At 43.1% G+C, this 17,018-nt stretch overlaps 1 protein-coding gene across 3 annotated transcripts in view; it reads right to left on the bottom strand.

Annotated features, from left to right (window-relative positions):
* Nucleotides 1-17,018, bottom strand: part of birc6 (baculoviral IAP repeat containing 6) — a 78,222-nt gene that overhangs the window by 46,321 nt on the left and 14,883 nt on the right. The window contains exons 11-36 of one of the 3 annotated variants that reach the window (XM_032554054.1): nucleotides 15,281-15,430; nucleotides 14,955-15,180; nucleotides 14,429-14,589; nucleotides 13,344-13,475; nucleotides 12,911-13,042; nucleotides 12,459-12,625; nucleotides 12,033-12,166; nucleotides 11,762-11,923; nucleotides 10,793-10,924; nucleotides 10,611-10,708; nucleotides 10,371-10,518; nucleotides 10,147-10,280; nucleotides 8,521-8,667; nucleotides 8,248-8,435; nucleotides 7,505-7,816; nucleotides 6,512-6,611; nucleotides 6,155-6,369; nucleotides 5,838-6,046; nucleotides 5,309-5,661; nucleotides 4,939-5,158; nucleotides 3,397-3,533; nucleotides 3,180-3,317; nucleotides 2,228-2,355; nucleotides 2,003-2,134; nucleotides 1,666-1,881; nucleotides 1,404-1,587 (exon numbers count right to left, since the gene is read on the bottom strand). In XM_032554054.1, the coding sequence (XP_032409945.1) occupies nucleotides 1,404-1,587; nucleotides 1,666-1,881; nucleotides 2,003-2,134; nucleotides 2,228-2,355; nucleotides 3,180-3,317; nucleotides 3,397-3,533; nucleotides 4,939-5,158; nucleotides 5,309-5,661; nucleotides 5,838-6,046; nucleotides 6,155-6,369; nucleotides 6,512-6,611; nucleotides 7,505-7,816; nucleotides 8,248-8,435; nucleotides 8,521-8,667; nucleotides 10,147-10,280; nucleotides 10,371-10,518; nucleotides 10,611-10,708; nucleotides 10,793-10,924; nucleotides 11,762-11,923; nucleotides 12,033-12,166; nucleotides 12,459-12,625; nucleotides 12,911-13,042; nucleotides 13,344-13,475; nucleotides 14,429-14,589; nucleotides 14,955-15,180; nucleotides 15,281-15,430 (4,455 nt within the window). The remainder of the gene's footprint in view (nucleotides 1-1,403; nucleotides 1,588-1,665; nucleotides 1,882-2,002; nucleotides 2,135-2,227; nucleotides 2,356-3,179; nucleotides 3,318-3,396; nucleotides 3,534-4,938; nucleotides 5,159-5,308; nucleotides 5,662-5,837; nucleotides 6,047-6,154; nucleotides 6,370-6,511; nucleotides 6,612-7,504; nucleotides 7,817-8,247; nucleotides 8,436-8,520; nucleotides 8,668-10,146; nucleotides 10,281-10,370; nucleotides 10,519-10,610; nucleotides 10,709-10,792; nucleotides 10,925-11,761; nucleotides 11,924-12,032; nucleotides 12,167-12,458; nucleotides 12,626-12,910; nucleotides 13,043-13,343; nucleotides 13,476-14,428; nucleotides 14,590-14,954; nucleotides 15,181-15,280; nucleotides 15,431-17,018) is intronic. The other 2 variants (XM_032554056.1, XM_032554055.1) reach the window with 2 other exon arrangements.

The raw sequence follows: 17,018 nt of genomic DNA, 5'->3' as shown, positions 1-17,018 counted from the left end.
ATCATCTCTGATCCAAACCATTGGCACAACATGGCTAACTTAGAGAGATGGCAGAGAACTGCTGCCATATGGGACTTTACCACTAGACCGCCTCTAACCGGTATGAGCTTTTCCCTTTATGTAGTGTGTTCCTTGCTGCTGAGGGCGGGTCGTGAGCGCACAGCAGCTGTGTTCAATTCTCTACTGACATCTGCAGCAACACTCAGCAAAGGAGAACCTCGAGGTTGTGGTTCTGGGCTCAAATAAACCCAGATATTTCATTTTGTCCTTTAAAAATTCATTACTGGTCCAAACATAATGATAAAGACTCAGATCAGTCGATTATTTTTGCTGTACATGTTAATATGATTAAATACCGGCACTTTATTTTTTTTAAATGCACAAACTTTTGGATTTGCAGTCAAAAGATGTATACCAATAGCCACGCCTGAACCTTTTTTTTTTTTTTTTCCCCCCAAGAGAAAAATAAAATTCACATCACAAGCTAATATTATGTAGTTCTGGTGTTTCACATTGTCAACAGAAAAGTGCAGCCTGTCAGAAAGCTGACCAGCTGCTCCATTTCTCTCTTTTTTATAACTGCTTTTCTTAAGAGGAACTAGCTGCTAGCAGAGCTGCTAAATCAACATCATTCTGCTTCAAAACTTAGCGCATGTGGTCCTGGCGCTGATTGTGATTAAACTCATAACTGTTCCTCCATACTGAGCAGCTCTCTGATAGCAGACAGCATATCTGTGCTCCACTGCTAAACTTTAAAGTTGTTTTGGAGTTTTCAGTGACGTAAATCACGAGCCAACTAATGAATGCAATCAGTTGTCAATCAAAAGGTTTCGGTGCCGTACCTTGATCGATCCTGCTAGTACTACCCCTAGAGCAGGTACTGAAATCTGAGAACAACCGGGCTGAGCTGCCCTGGATTTGCTAATGGAAAACCAATTTGGCCGAGGCCATACTGGTTAGAGGTGGGCTAGTGGAGAAGCGCCTTTAGCATCCAAAAATGACAAGGAACAAGGAAGGCAAGTGTCTGCACGTTGAAGCTTTAACTCATTATGTTGACCTCTTGACAGCTAAGACCAATGGGAAGCATCGTCGGCGAGCAGTTCTTTCCCCTCCAGCAGGGAGATGGGAGGTGGGATCCTGCGCTGCAACGTGTCTATATCAGTGTGTTCAATCAGAGTTGTTTCACTTGTTAAAAATCATTTGGTGCCAAGACAAATGTTCTGAATTTAGATAAATCCTTCAGAAGAATGGATGGGGTCTTTCCTATAATGAGACATCTCAGTCAAACTGTGGTTAGCTTATGAAACCTTACGTTTTTATTTCCGATTCCACCCTTGCAACAACTCATGCAACAACTGGGTCAATTGGATAAAAAGTGGGGGTCATAACCAGATGAAACAGACCTGCCAGGATGTCCTGGAGCATACATGTGAGGGAGTACTGTGCCCAGGCCCCTCCCCAGGAGATATCCCCTCGGTTGAAGTCTGTTCCTACAAGCAGTAGCAGAAGGCGTTCCAGCTGCTGTTCAGACACCACCTCACACAGATGGATTGTAGGTCTTGTGGCATTAGCTATCCTAGCAAGTACCTGCAGAGACAACAACACTGGTCACATGTCTATACACAGAACATTTAGAAGATCTGCGCCTTTATTTCAGACGAATACCTTGCAGACAAAAAGCAACAAGTCAGCATGGCAAGTGAAGTCCATAGAGAGCAAAAACAGGGCAAGTTTCTGCACTACAGAGATGCAGCGTTCATGGGACAGAGTGAAGGGCAAAGGTTCTACTTCTGGGGCTTCTTTGGCTGTTGTGGACTCTGCATCCAGTGTAGAGCGAGGCCATTCAGCTGTCCGTCTCAGACGGATCAGGTCTTTAAAGTGCTGAGAGAGGAAAACAGAGCCAAAGGCAATTAAACATACAGCTGAAGAATCTGACACTACAGTAGTCTCCGACTATTGTTCATTAGTGACATTTGATGTTAAAAGTCTGACAGGTTCTCACCTTAGATGTAGCTTGTTTGAGTTTGGCCTGTTCCACGAGCAGTTTGTAAGAGGAACCTTTGTTGCTTTGGATTTTCTCCTTCTCTATTTGCTCAACCAAAGCCTTCTGTTTGGCTTTCAATAGGTTTAACTGCTGCAATAAAGCAAGCACGATTAAAACAAACACTGCAGATGCATTCCTGTAAGGCTCCTCAGTTATTCTGGCTTTGGACTTAAACATGTTTACCTGCTTGTGATGAACGAGCTGCTTGCGAAGCTTCCGTGAGTACAGCCGATCCAGGCTACTGCTGCCTTTAGCTGTCCTGTTGGAGTTCTGAGACTGAAGCGTGTTGTTGATAAAACTCCACTGAATCCCTGAGGAACAGAAAAACAAAACATTACAAAAGGAAAGAAGAGAACTGTGTGAGCTAGCTATCTTTACAGGAGCAAGCCCTACCCTAACAAACGAAATATGATTTCCTCTGTAAGATGGACATGGGTAATAACTGGGCCTGTCACAATAACAAATTTTGCTGGATGATAAAATGCCCCAAAAGTTATTGCGATAAATGATTATGTTGCTGTTCTGAGACCATTTTCAAGTAGCATAGTGGTAAAAATGGCATGATAATGCAAGAGTACATTCTCAAAGATCAATACACTTTAAATTCTAATTTAACACTGGAACTGGAAGACATATTAAGTATCCAAATGTCATTTTAAGTGTCCAAAACAACAGAAACGACAAGAAAAAAAGAACTATGAAGTCTCTGTAAATAAAATTGTCCTTCATAAAAAAGGCTTGTTGAGACCAAAGCACCAGACTGAAGACTTATCATCCAGTTTTTGGAAGAAAGAGAGAACAGAGGAAAACGCTAAATCAAGCAAATGGAAATTATGGAGCTTGTTTTAGTTTATCGTAAATTAATTGATTTATTGGTTATTGAGACAGGCCTAGTAAAACGTTCTGATAAATGCTACAAGTCATCACCTTCCTAAAATAATGGCATATGTCAGATGTGATTTCACTTTTGGCACACATCTGCGGACGGTGTACACGGAGTCTACGCGGCTCACAGAACACCCACTTTAAATTCTAAACATTTCAAAAGCAAATCTTTTGTACCAGCATTACAAATGATAAAATGCATCTGCAGAGCTGAAAAAATGAAAAATGAAAATGGCATCATGTCTTCTACCTGTTACAGGCCGGTCCCTTTCCTTCCCTCCAAGGTTCTTCTTAGCCCCGGAGGCTTCATCTTCAATGCTGGCTACATAGTCCAAGAGTCTTGAAACCAACATCACCACCCAGCTGATCATGGGAATGTCCAAAATCCCTGGAGGAAACAAACTCATTTTTGTACCTAATTCTGCATGTTTTGATGACTGTGTCAACATGTGCTGCACTGGGTTTACCTTCAGTCCTGCGCTGGGAAGCAGCCTGTGGTTGCTGCAGAGGGGACAGCAAACTGTCTAGCAGGTTCAGGAGACCCTCCAACACACCACTGTTACTCAGGGATCTTTGGCCAATGCAGGACAGGAGCATGAATACTCTGTCAAAACGAGAAAGGCTTTAGTCTCAGCAAACAGCAACAGAATAGAACAGAAAAATGTCCGTAACTGTCCCTTAGTGGGGAAATTCAGGTGTACCAGCAGCAAAGTGACAAGTTCAAGAATGTAAGTTCACACAAAAGATAAAAACAGACAAAAAATAATATTAAAAGAGAACTAAAAATTCTGTGCACTGGATGTCCTCCTGCAGAACCACCATCATGGACAGATGTTGAACCCATTTACAGCACAAGAAGATAAAAATAGCATTCAATTAAAAAAAGAAATTGCCACTGAGAATGATCTTTTAAAAAAACATATACATAATGTGCAGGTAATTTTGCAGAAAAACACAAGCAGTGAAAAAATTTTAAACAACATCAATGTTATTTGAAATATGACAAGGTTAATTTGTGGTGGTTTTCACGCTTATTGCGCTGTTCATATTAGTCTCAGTGTTTTCTGGAGCGCAACGCGAAGCTCGACGTCATTCACAGGAAATATTACCTTGACATTAACAACAACACAGCGGGACGGATCATCCGGGAAATGATGGACAGGGAGAGTCTGACTAAAACCAACTGGATGACAGACAAATTCTGGGGCTTATTATGCGTCTCTGCTCATTTCCAAGCCCAAATAAGTAACTTTGTGTTCAAAAACAAGCCCCCAAAAAAACACAATCTGCGACTCATTAGATTTGCAAGCAACTTTAGAAAAAACAAGCCCAAGGTCGATTTTAATAATCAGACTTGGCCACAGAAACTCAAAATGTGCAGCTCTCTCCTCTCTCCATTGTTTTCGTTTCCCAAGATTCATAGAGGAAATAAAATTAAATTACAAAAAAATTAGTAACGCACAGCAATTTGGATAAATAACTTTAATCTGATTACTAGATTTGAAAAAGCAACACGTTAGATTACTCGTTACTGACAAAAGTGGACCGACGTCAGTTACTTTGTAACGCATTACTGACATCACTGATAACTACATCCAATTCAAAGTCAATCATGATGTTTTAATGACAGGAGGGTTTCTGTTTGTTCTAGTTTTGAAAAATAACCTCCATACAACTCTGTGATGCCGGGCAATAAAAAGCTGTCTAGTTATTTATTTTGTTTAGAAATATGCACTCTAAATTTGCAAATTTGTGAGATATAACGAATGTGTCCACAGCAACAGAAATTGGAAACCACGAACAGGAAAACAAGTTTGAAAACAAAATACGCAAACTTATTTGCTGCTGCAGACCTTAAGAGGATGCTGACCAAGGAAGCCCAGGGCTCATTCCAAATACTCAAACTAAAACTTCATGTCTTTGCGGAAGTTAAGTGTATAAGACTCAGAACTCATTAAAGCCCAAATTGTAGCAACAAAGGCAGAGAAGTGGCTCCCGTGTTGTCCTACCTGTCCTGGGGAAAGATAAGCAGCTGCTCGGAGTTGTAGAGCTCCTGCAGGACGTTGGAGAGGAACTGGCCCCACCAGCGCTCACCCCCACACAGCTGCACCAACAGCAGTCCAGCATGAAGACGGATTTTCGGCGTTCCGCTGATGCAGAGATGTTTAAAAAGCTCCTCACAGGCCTGGGCATGGAAGGTGTTCTGGAGCACAGAGGGGACTGAGTGTCCTGACAGCACAAACATACAAATCAATGAATCAAGTGTGCAAACCATGTAAAACATCCATAATACCGTGTATTATTTCTGTAATATTTCTGTTCAGGGCTGGACGGTATCACGTGTCCGGTGTAAATCACAGACAGTGCTCCACGTCTCACCGTTATTGGAGTGCAGAAGGCTGAGGAGTGTGTCCAGCAGGTAACGGATGATTGTCCTGAGTTGCTCAGTGGAGGAGCTGTGGACCAGCCCCTGGGCCTCTGGGTCACAGGCCCTGGGCAGAGACTTGCGGCTGGCGCCCAGAGACACCCGCAGCCTCTGGACAGCATGGTGGGCCAGGTTAAGCTGCAGCTGCAGCTGGATGCAGTCCTGATAGGCTGAGAAGACCCGCTGGTCCTCTTCTACAACCTTGTCTGGTTTCCGCAGGAAATACTGGGCATTATTGGCGCTGTTCAGAGGCGGAAGGTCGATGTTCTGAAGAAGAGTCTCCAATCGATGGCAAGCTAGATTGTACCTGGAGAGCAGAGCAGAGGACATTAGGCCTGAAGAACAGCACTAATTACCTCCACCATTTCTGATGCCGTTTAATGTTTGACTTCTTTGGTGAGAACTGAATCTGACCAACACCACACATTTCCATCTGGCTCTCTTAACAGCTGATAATCTGTCCTGACCCTCTCCATGAATCACCTGCACTGGATATCCTCCTGCAGAGCCACCATCATGGTCAGATGTTGATCCACATCTGGCTGACTGGCAGCCTCACTTTCTCCCCGCAGAGGGTCATGCATCAGTTTAAGCTCACTCTCCCATGGCAGGATGTACGTATGGCCGTAGAAGAAGCCCAACGGGATCTTTGCTCGCGCGCTGGTGCTGCCGTAGCGTCCAATGACAGTGATCTGAAGGAACAGCTTGGATGCATTAATTGGCTTTTGGGACCTATGGAGTGCAGGGGCTGGACGGAATCACGTGCCCCACAATTCTCACCAGAATACAGAGAACCTGACCTTCATGAATCTGCAGACAGGCGGTGGCAGCAGGTCGTGCAGAATGAGCGAATGGGTGCTGATGTCAGTGGCCACCACCAGTCTGCGTCCGTCCACCTCCTCCCCCAGTGTCCAGATGTCGATGGACAGAGACGCCAGGTCTCCGCAGGTAGGGATTAGAGCGTCAGTCAGCAGAACGGGGCGGCCAAAGTCCAGGGTGACGTACCGTCGAGCTCCTGCATAGAAACCCACAATAAGACCGATTATTACAACACAAACTGTGTTTTGTCAGGAAGATATCATCCACTAAACTTAACAATAATAAATAAAGTAATAACTTGTATGTCGTATGCAAGTACAGTAGTCAACGTTACGTACCAGAGTGCATCCGCTCTATGATTATAGACTGGTGTGGAGGAGGCTGCAGGAAGTGAGATGCCTGAGAAATAGCCAGAGCCAGCCCACTGCCCATGGGGCTCTGCAACACAAAACCCTCCGAGTTCAACACAAACCAACATCTTTACTTTGTTTAAAACAAGTAGCCTAAGAAGTGAAAGCTAAAAAAGCAATAGCTGCCCTTCCATTTACAACTGTGCGAAAAACTTTTCTGATACTCTAACGTTGTAAACACACAATTTCGCAATTGTTGCATTTCTGTTAAATAAGAAATGTAATTAAAAATCACACGTCACATAATAAAAGATGTTAAAAATTACAGATATAAACACTGACATGAGATATATCTATATTTTCAGCCAGGTCACTAGCACCCACCACCAGCATTTAAAGGAGACGTCAGCAAGACTCTTAAGACTTGACAGCGGATATACAGGCTAGGTTTTTGGGAAATTGTAGTCGTTGACTTTACATAAGATTTATGGATTCAACACTTTCTAATGACAAACTTCAAAGTCTGATGAACTGAGCAATGCTGTGAAGCCAGCTGCACATCATCCACGGAGGTCAAATAAGCTGCTGTAAACAAACTGGAGTGATGCAAAAAGTGTTTTTATTGCAGCTTTGTGAAACACAGCAATTTTAATACGACTAAAAAAACCACCTCATCCTAGCGCAACAAATCTAATTTGCTCAAATTTATGGTCTAGTGATTTGCAATTTCACCCCTGAAAGACCACTAAGAGCAACTGATAGACTTACTTTTAAAAGAAAAAAGCTAAAGGATTTCTTTCCTTTGTTATGACCTAATGGTTTTTTTTTATAGTTTTCCCAGATAAACAATAACCACAAGAAATAAGCTATGAGAGGATGGTGTCAGTCAGTGTCAGCCTTGATCGCTCAGCAGACTGTTGGAATACTGAGCTCTTCAAATCAGAACTGAAACTGATGTGACATTCAGCCCAGGTTACTGACCGGCTTGGCTTTCTGCGTGTTCTTGTGTGCAGCCATGTTGACGGGCCCCTGGTCCATCATGGGCCCAGGGAACAGGTGAGCCAGCTCTGCGCTGAAGGCTGCAGACACCGCCTCGTTGGGCGGCGTGAGGGGAGGAGTCATGAAGAGGGGCGTGGTTTTCGGTGTTGGTGGGATGACGTCGGAGGGGTGAATGAAGAAGCCCGGGGCGGAGGAGTTGGAAGGCACAGAGTTACTCATGGGTCCAACCCCAGAAGCCACAGCGGCAGCAGCAGAGGTGGTCTGATGAAGCTTGGCCTCCAGCTTTGCTTTCTGCTTCAGCAAAAACACCAGATTTAATCATAAAACAAAAAGACTGAGAAGTAGTTTGACTCCATTTTTAGCAGGGATTAAAAGGGCAGTATTATGTATATTCCAAGCACATGGTGCCATTTTATAGCCTACTCAAGCAACTATGCTGCCTTCAGTTATAAAAATTATATATATATCTATCCTAAAGTGACACCAGGTCTTTGCTAATTGCTGCTGGCTAGTCTGAAGGAGCTGAGTGGAGAAGTCTTTCACAACTGAATGGTTGCCATGGGAGACTAAAGGATTTCTCAAACATGAATACATGAATGAAAGAATCAAGGCAACACATGACATGAAGCTCAAAAACGCTGATTTTACATAATACTGCCCCTTTAATGACTTCCAAACACAGATGTCATGCATTGGCATGGATGTAAATCTGATGAGAATTTCACCTGCTGCTGGAGCTTCAGCAGCTGCTGCTGTTTCTCCTGCAGCACCTGCAGCTGCTGCTCAGCTGAGACCATGGCATGCGACAGGGACTGCAGGGCCACCTGAGCTGCAGAACTCAGAGCTGTTGAAGCTTCTCCGACCGTCCCTGTTGACAGGCCGCCCATCGCCGGAGTCACACCAAACGTACTCACTGGGTTTAAAAACAACACGTTTAGCAGACGAAAGCCAATACTACACTCTGAACAAAAGTTTGGTTAAAAGCGAGGAAGAGCTACCAGTGAACATGCTGGCGTCATCTCGCTCCACCCGTGTGCCATCACTGGTGGATATGCAGGTAAAGTGCAAGGGCTCCACCTCCAGGAGTCCAGTCAGTGCGGTGAAGCTGCCCTCTGCCGCTGCAGAACTGCTCACTTTCCCATTCCCTGCAAAACAGTCCAGACCAAAAATCACGCAACATCCTCCTGTCTCCTCTAGTTAAATTGGGCTTTTGCAAATCTTACTTGAAGACAGTAGTTGGAAATCAACCATTTCGTTTTTATGGCTGGAATGTACACTCACCGGCCACTTTATTAGGTACACCTGTTCAACTGCTTATTCACACAAATGTCGAATTAGCAAATCACATGGCAGCTACTCAATGCATTTAGGCATGTAGACATGGCCAAGACGATATGCTGAGCATCAGAATGGGGAAGAAAGGTGATTTAAGTGACTTTGAACTTGGCATGGTTGTTGGTACCAGACGGGCTGGTCTGAGTATTTCAGAAACTGCTGATCTACTGGGATTTTCACGCACAACCATCTCTAAAAAAAAGAGAAAAGCTGAGAAGCGCTATCGATCAATGCTCGCCAGCTGCCATGGCAACCCTTGCTACTTCAAATTCAGGCGGGTGGGGGAACAGAAGTGGAGAGGGACGGAGTGCTGGCACACCCACTAGAAGAAAACAAATGCACCCAGTATAACACTTGCATTCTATTGGCTGAGTGGTTGCCAGGCGACGGTACTTTTCAGTTCCAAGCGCAAGCAGAACATGTTTCGCAAGCGAGCAGACAGACAAGTCTGGAGCGCAAGAAGAAAGGTTTGAGAAAGCACCGTGAATATTTGAAAGAGAGCAGAAGTTTTGAGTACAAGCCTTACAGGTATTGAGAAGTGAGACATGACGTCCTGCTTTCACAATGAAAACATAAGCACAAGTTTTAGAGGTTTTGAGAACAAAAGACATGAAATCCTGCTTTCAGACTAAATGTGTGATCTCAAATTATGGCAGAAAAATCACCCCATAATCCGACAAATCTGCAGCAACTGCGTGATGTTATCATGTCAATATGGACCAGACTCTCTGAGGAGTATTTCCAGTACCTTGTTGAATCTATGCCACGAAGGACTAAGGCAGTTCTGGAGGCAAAAGGGGGTCCAAACTGGTACAAGCAAGGTGTACCTAATAAAGTGGCCGGAGGGTGTATGATCCCCAGTGATTTGTTAAAATGTGGAGGAGAACCATCAGGAAGCTCTAGAGAAATCAGGAAGCTCTAGAGCCATACAGTAGACGAAAACTTTAAAAGAACATGTTGGACTAGACTAATCATAATAAAATCTTATTTATAGCTAAATTATATGTTAAGTAAGTGTTGCAAGTTTCCAGTAACAATTTTAATCAGAACTGATCCAGCTTTGCTTGTTGTTAGATAGAGAACGAACAGTTAGTTTTAATTACTAGCTGCGGAAACACTAAATACTACCAAATAGTTTGGTCTACTTTATTGTGCAAATATTTTAGTACACTTGGAATACGTTAAAACTAACATACAAGTAACTTTTCAATGAGATATAGTAGTTTGTTTTGACTCAACAATTACTTAACATTGATGAAAAAGAGTTCAGTAAAAAGCCCAGCTTCTACCTGAGAGAATTTCAGAGAGGTCGATCTCATCAGACTGGACTCCGATGCTGCTGTTGAAGGCATTCTTGCAGGAGGAGCCGCTGACCTCCAGGTCAAACAGCACCGGGTCAAATGGAGAGCTGTACAGACCGTACCTGACGGGACGGAAGACAGTCCACATAAAACCAAGCTAAGCAGTGTAAACGTTTACCTGTGGAGCGGCTCTGGGCCGAGTCGGACCATACCTGGTTTGCAGCAGAGCTTCCAGAGGGGTGAGGCGGTCCTGCAGCTGTCGAGAGATGGTGGTGAGCAGGGAGGCACATGCTGTGCTGCAGCCTGCCAAGTCTTCCTCCTTCACGTAGTTCAGCAGTACAAAGTACCAAAACACAGAGCCTATCCAAAACCACCGTGAAGAAACGAACAAAGGGTGAAATAAAAGTACAACAGGTAGGGGTGGGGCTCTGCCAGCATGCTCAGGTACTCACCACCAGTTGCTGCAGCAGGCAAGTAGGCCATATTATCCAGCAGAGCCTTCAGAAGGCTGATGCCAAACCCCTGCTGACTTGGCTCTCCTTTCCCATTGCTGGATGAAGAGAGAAAACAATGGTTGCCATAGAAACCACAGAGTCCAGTCCCAACAAACGGACTACTATTACACGTTTCTTACCTAATACAAAGTGCAAGAAATCGAGCACATTTGTGGGCTATGCTGCGGCCCACTTCAAAGAAACACACCCTCACGATGTCAGTTAACCGGCTCCTGGTTTTGGCCAGCAGGCCCTCCTTTCCTTCCCTGATGCTGAAAACAGAGAGCAGGACACTTCAGACTGAAGTCCTACAGGATTAAAGGAAATATATGGGTAGAGGTGTAACGATACCAGACCTAGGCTTGTTGCAATAAGCAATAAATTAATTGCATGATCAATTAAGATGAGCTCAATAATTTCCATTTCCAGCGAGTTCTCATTTTTCTCTTTTCTCGCTCTCTACCAAACACTGGATGATAAAAGTCCTCAGCCATGTGGTTTGGTCTCAACCAGCGCTTTTTTAAAGGACAATTTTGTTTACAGAGATAATTCTTTTTACTTGTTGTTCCTGTTGTTTTGTTTATTCATTTTGGCTATTTAAAATGTCTTCCAATTCCACTGTTAAATGATCATTAGAATTTGAAGTTAATTTGCGATGAATATCATCGTTCATGGCAAAATTTTCTGGGACAATTTATCGCCCAGCAAACTGTATCATCATGACAGGCCTAATCAGACCACCACAACTTAGCTGTTTGTGTAACCAATTTGAATAATAAACTATACTTGACACACTGTTTGATAACTAGGATGAACTGGAATGTATGGATGATTGACTTAAAGCGAGCGCCTTACTTTATAAAGTGAATTGAATCACTTTATAAAGTGGTTGGTCTGTTATAAACTCCACATAAGAAGACTTGTGTTTTAAATCTGGTGGCAGTTTTTGCTGCCAGTGCACGTTAAACAGCTGGTGTGGTTTGGAAGCACCATTAGGAAGTAACAAAATATAACTAAAGGAGGAATGCTTCGTTTCCTTCAAATGATTTGATCGTCTCGTCTGGTTTCATCGTTACACTCCTACTTGATCGCCATTTGTTGAGGCCTGCCTGCAGGGTCCGTTGGAGAACACCCCCGCCAGCCAGCAGAGGATGTCGAGAATCAGGCTCTGAGCATGCTCATTGGCTGGGCTGCCCTCTAACTGATGACACAACACATCGAGCAACTTCTCGTGGAAGTCTGGGAACTGCAGCATGGCACAGCGCTGCACCCTGAAAAGCACAGACATCTGTTAACCTGGGAGCAAACACCCAGACACTAATGCTAAGACAAGTATACTTCCAGTAGATGGTTTTATGTTCAACATGACATTGGGCACACCTCTCTTTGGGCACTGATGTCTTCTTGAACTTTCTGATTGTGACTGAAACTTCCTGCAGCAGGTCGCAGCCTCGCAAGTTCTCCACCTTCTTTGACTGCGCTGATCCCTCCGTCTTCCCCGTAGCAGCTCTCTCCTATGTTACATCATCAAGAAATCAACCGGTGATGAGTACATCACCTGCAGTCACATACTGCAGTTTTAAAAACTTAACAATTCTGACATGGCAGCTTTTGTGAGATATGCCCACCTCATAACAGAGCTTTGCACCAGTTTCATTAAATAATGTAAATAGAATGATACCTCAAGCAAGCCTTTGCTAAAGTTTGCAAAAATTTTCTTAAAACTTAAAACTGAACCAGATCTGGAGCTATAGAAGCTGGAAGAGAATCGCCCAGGAGTTTAACTATCAGCAGAGAAAGTTTCACCTTGGAGGCCTGGGTCTGCTGCAGCAGGGAGGACAATGAGTAAGCTTTGGAGCTCTGAGGCTTAGCGCTGGGCATCCTCACCACGGGCCTCGGGCTGTCCTCCATGCTACTGTCGCTCACCGCTTTGATGTGAACCAGGAAGGAGCGGTACTTCCCTCCCGCCATGCCTGCAGCACAAACACATATTTAACAGGAAGAACGCCTCAGCTGTGACGTCACGTTTTGTTAGAAGACATTCCGTAGATGTGGCGACAACTTGACACTTCCAACAAAAACACATAGAAACATACTACTACTACACTGCAGGAGAGAGCAACCAAACATAGCAGAGAAAACACTTAAAAAATCCAACCAGTGTTTGCTTTGTGGTTGCTATCTTTAGCATCTATCAGCTGTTTATCTCACAGAACTGGAAAGCCAGGTTTCAGTTGAAAGCAGCAGATTGTGTTTACCTCTGACCAGCTTGGGGCTGGTGAGGCTCAGCATGCCAGAGTGACCAGAAAGATCCAGCCCACTGGCCAACCACACCGGCCCACACAAAATATCCTCCTTATGGTCCTCAAGGAATGGACACAGCACCGATCCTGCAAAAGACACACAGAACCACTGAATCACTCAGAGGCTTTACGGCTTCAGCAACCTGAACTCCAGCTGAGAGACAAGTGGAGGAAAACAGAGTTTGGTCTTCGATTCAGCAGAGTTTAAAGAACAAGATTTACTCACTAGACCCAACTGGATTAAAACACACCTTAAAAAGGCGCCACCTGGTTACTTTAAAACCTCATGAACAAGTAGGAAAAGGTCAGAGGACTGATGTTTTCCTGACGTTTTACCCGTAGGCAGATAATAAACTTATTCATCTTGAATTTTACAGTCGCTTCTCACCTGATGTCTCCTCAATGTCCATGAAGTGGATGTCTTCTGTGTAGTCCTGCAGAAGAGGCTGGCTGTTCTTCTCCCCGTTGGTCTGCAGGACATTTGAGAGAGGAAAAGCGATCTGTCTGTCCACCGCTGTATCTGCAGAACAAAATAATTAATTAATTAATTAATTGGTTTAATCCTACTGTACTGAGTGCTCATCCTCATATGGCACGGTAGGCTTTAAGGCTGGTCAAGTCCAACTTTTGTCCATATTTATGTTCTCAAAGCTTTTTGTGGATCAACACAGCGATGGTGGTGTGCTAGGTTTTCCTGTGTTGGTTGTCCAAAGAAACAATGCGTTAGGCTTAAAAGTCGATCTAAAACTTCTGAGCAGCATGAAAGTCTTGCCTTTTGGCAAGGCTTCATGCTGCGGAAGGAAAAGTCTATCAGAGACCTCATAGTGATGGATCCACATTGGTTTTGCAGTGTTTTGATAAGTCAGAAAACTCAAGACAGTGGAAGCACAAGAAAAGCGACAAATGTTGCAGGTCTCTACAAAGCATCCCCAGGTAGACGGCACCTATTCAGGCGAGGAAAAGAACTCCAGCAATGAGACTGTGAAGCGTTGTGCTGACTTCCAGGGAATTGAAATTACAGTCAATTCACTGGTGTGGAAACAGTTTACATTCTAAGACAAAATCATGTATTAGAAACACATAATGTGCAGACTTGCACTGCTCAGCAATGTTGATCTGAACAGATTGTCACTATTTTGATGTGGAGTAATCTCTTAACAAATAATAGTCACGACATACAATTAGTGACTATAAATGAGTGTATGAAATACTTTTATTTGACTTTATTAATAATTCACTACAACACAAACAGTTCTTGCAACAGTTCATTCAACAACTAAAAGAAATATATAGGGTTACCAATATATTAGACTGTTCAGAAAAGGAGCAGAAAGAAGTGTAAACTAATAATCTATGCCCTCTTTTTCATCAAATAATGATGAATGTCATTGTTTTATTATTGAGTGTCCCTATCCTCCCACACAGTAAAGACATTTACAGGGAATGTGCGCTGGGAAAGAAACTGGTCCTCACCGCTGACTTTTCCCAGCCCTGGTGCTTTGTTCTTCAGTAAAGTGACTTGGATCTGAGGAATGTTGACAATGTTGGGATTCAGGACAAATTTGAAGTCCACATGGCCCACCATGCATGCTTTAGGCAGCACCAGTTCAAACACATGCTCATCCCAGCTGGAGCTGAAAAACACAACGTCATTGTTAGAAACAGAAAGTCAGCTTCCTTAATTGTTTTAAACTTCGTGACATTTTTTTCTGTGTAAAACACAAGTTTCTCAAAAGAGCATTTTGTTCTAACGGATTCATTTGTGGTTCCTTCGATATTTGAAACCAGTTTCACAACCAGTGCAATACAATAAAATAAAAGAAAAGGTTGACTGCGAAAAATGAAATAGCTTTAGAGGAACATCTGTTGCTACAGATGTTTAGAGGAACATCTGTTGCTACGGTTCTCCACTATATTAAACTGTTCAGTTTAAAAGCAGCTGTTGATGGCAGCCCTGATTGATGTGAGAGATTAGTGAAAAAGTTGCCTGAAGAGCCACCTGTAACTCTGGAGCTTCCACGTGCGGGTGTGTTGGGCTGCATCGCCATGGTGCTGCTGATGAAGGTGCTGTGGGTGGCGTCGCTGCTGCTGCTCCTGCTGCACCTCCACCCAGCACGGTGGAACGGTGGCCGAGAAACGCGGCGTCAACGTTTCAAACCGGGTCAACTCCATCAATGACGCCAGACTCTCAGTGGTCAGAGGTTGGTCCACTAGGAGGTCCACTCCTGCACGAAGGCCATTTTATAATCATAGTAATAATAATAATAATAATAATACATGCTTTTGTTTAAAAACTTATGCAGTGTTTTATTGTCCCTCTCCTACCTGTGATTCCAGGGCTGGATGGGTTGGAGGAGGGCTTGGCCCCCTCAAGCAGCGGCTCAGCCCCTTTAGAAAAGGGGCCATCTATAAACATATCTCCATCATCCCCATCATCACAAACTCCTCCAATTTGAAGGAAATGAAGTTCTCCACCTTCAGAGACAAACGGTGACCATGACATAAAAATATCTGAAGGAATGGAAAAAAATCTACCAAGACTTTGTTAAACTTACCAATTAAATCATTTCTGTTGACTTTAGCCAACAAGAAACTAATTAACTGAATGGTTAAAAACAGCAGCACAACAATCCTACTTGTCTATTCATGACATAGTACTGCTGACCTATTCAGTTCTGTTAACCAAACCCCAGGACATAAACAGTAACTAAGCAGAAGACACTTCACAGCTCAGCTGTAAAGTGTCTTTCACAGCTGAGCGAGCATTTATGGAATTAAAATATTTTTGAATGATTTTTGGGTAAACAGTAAATGGCTATATTGTCAATTTAAAAAAAAACTCAGAAAACAATTGCAATATCCTGAATTAATCTCTGGTGAAAATGGAAAAATTTAACATTTACATATAAAATATTTTAGGACATTGATGCACTATAGATCTGCTATAAGATTTAGGAAAATAAGCTTCTCGCCCGTTGGAGATAGGCACCAGCACCCCTCGCGACCCCACTAGGGATAAACATGTTAGTGAATGAATGAATGAATGAATGAATGAATTTGAAGCTTTGACAGATTTGAACCTTAAAATACAGTATTGTACTTTGACATACCAAAGAGCCCCATTCAATTACAATGCTTCTCCAGAAGTTCATGTATTCATCTCACAGTGAAAAAAAGCCCATACAGATACAATGAAGATTCTAACAGATTGGCCCTGGAGTTCATGCTTTCTTTCAGACACAAAGTCGTCGGGAGAATCTTCTACAACTTGCTCAGGCAAAGACACACTGACTAACAGTCCCCTCAGTGGGAACTATTTGATGTTTTTCTATCACAAGATATTACACCTCTACTTACTTAATTAAAACCAGCTAAATAATTTAACCAATGAGAAAAGAAAAAATTAATTTATCAGCAACAAGTAAACATTCCAGAATAATGAGGGATGAGTTTCTAACTACATAATTTTAGCCTGAGTCACTTCAACCTCATGAGGTGGATCAGGAACACTACAGTCTTTTCGGTCCATACCTCTTAGGTTTTCGTCTGGAGTTATAAGACTGCACACTGCCCAAGAAGACTCAGCAAAGGATGCACTTTCTGTATTGATTCTCAAAAATCTGAGAGTATTTTCACAAACTCCCTCACAATTTTGCACAGACTGCAGTGGAACAGTCCGGAAGACTCTGCAACACGTGGAAAACATAGCTAATTTAAAGCTTAAAAATGCATAGATTGGATTTTTGAAGGCTAAATCTGGGCTACACTGCAATACTGAAGTTCGGTTTTGGAGCTACAGCAGAAGAGAAACGTTTTCTTCCCCTTCACTCTAAAATGAGAAACCAACAATCAAATTATTGGGTCTTTAAAAACAAAGACCTATGAAAACCTAGACTGGTCCCTGCATACACGATTCTGTTCAATTCTCATCTCCCTTCAGTGCTCCATCTGGGATTTCTCCCACAGAATTTGATTCCTCTGGTAGAATTTCAACCAGGCCGATAAGTGAACAAAAGGAGGAGTTGTAAACAATTACGTACATGTTTTGGAATTGTAGTCTGTG

This window comes from Xiphophorus hellerii, chromosome 22, assembly GCF_003331165.1.
Source record: "Xiphophorus hellerii strain 12219 chromosome 22, Xiphophorus_hellerii-4.1, whole genome shotgun sequence".
In the NCBI taxonomy this organism is placed as follows: domain Eukaryota; kingdom Metazoa; phylum Chordata; class Actinopteri; order Cyprinodontiformes; family Poeciliidae; genus Xiphophorus; species Xiphophorus hellerii.
This window is presented reverse-complemented; position numbering and strand designations above follow the sequence as displayed.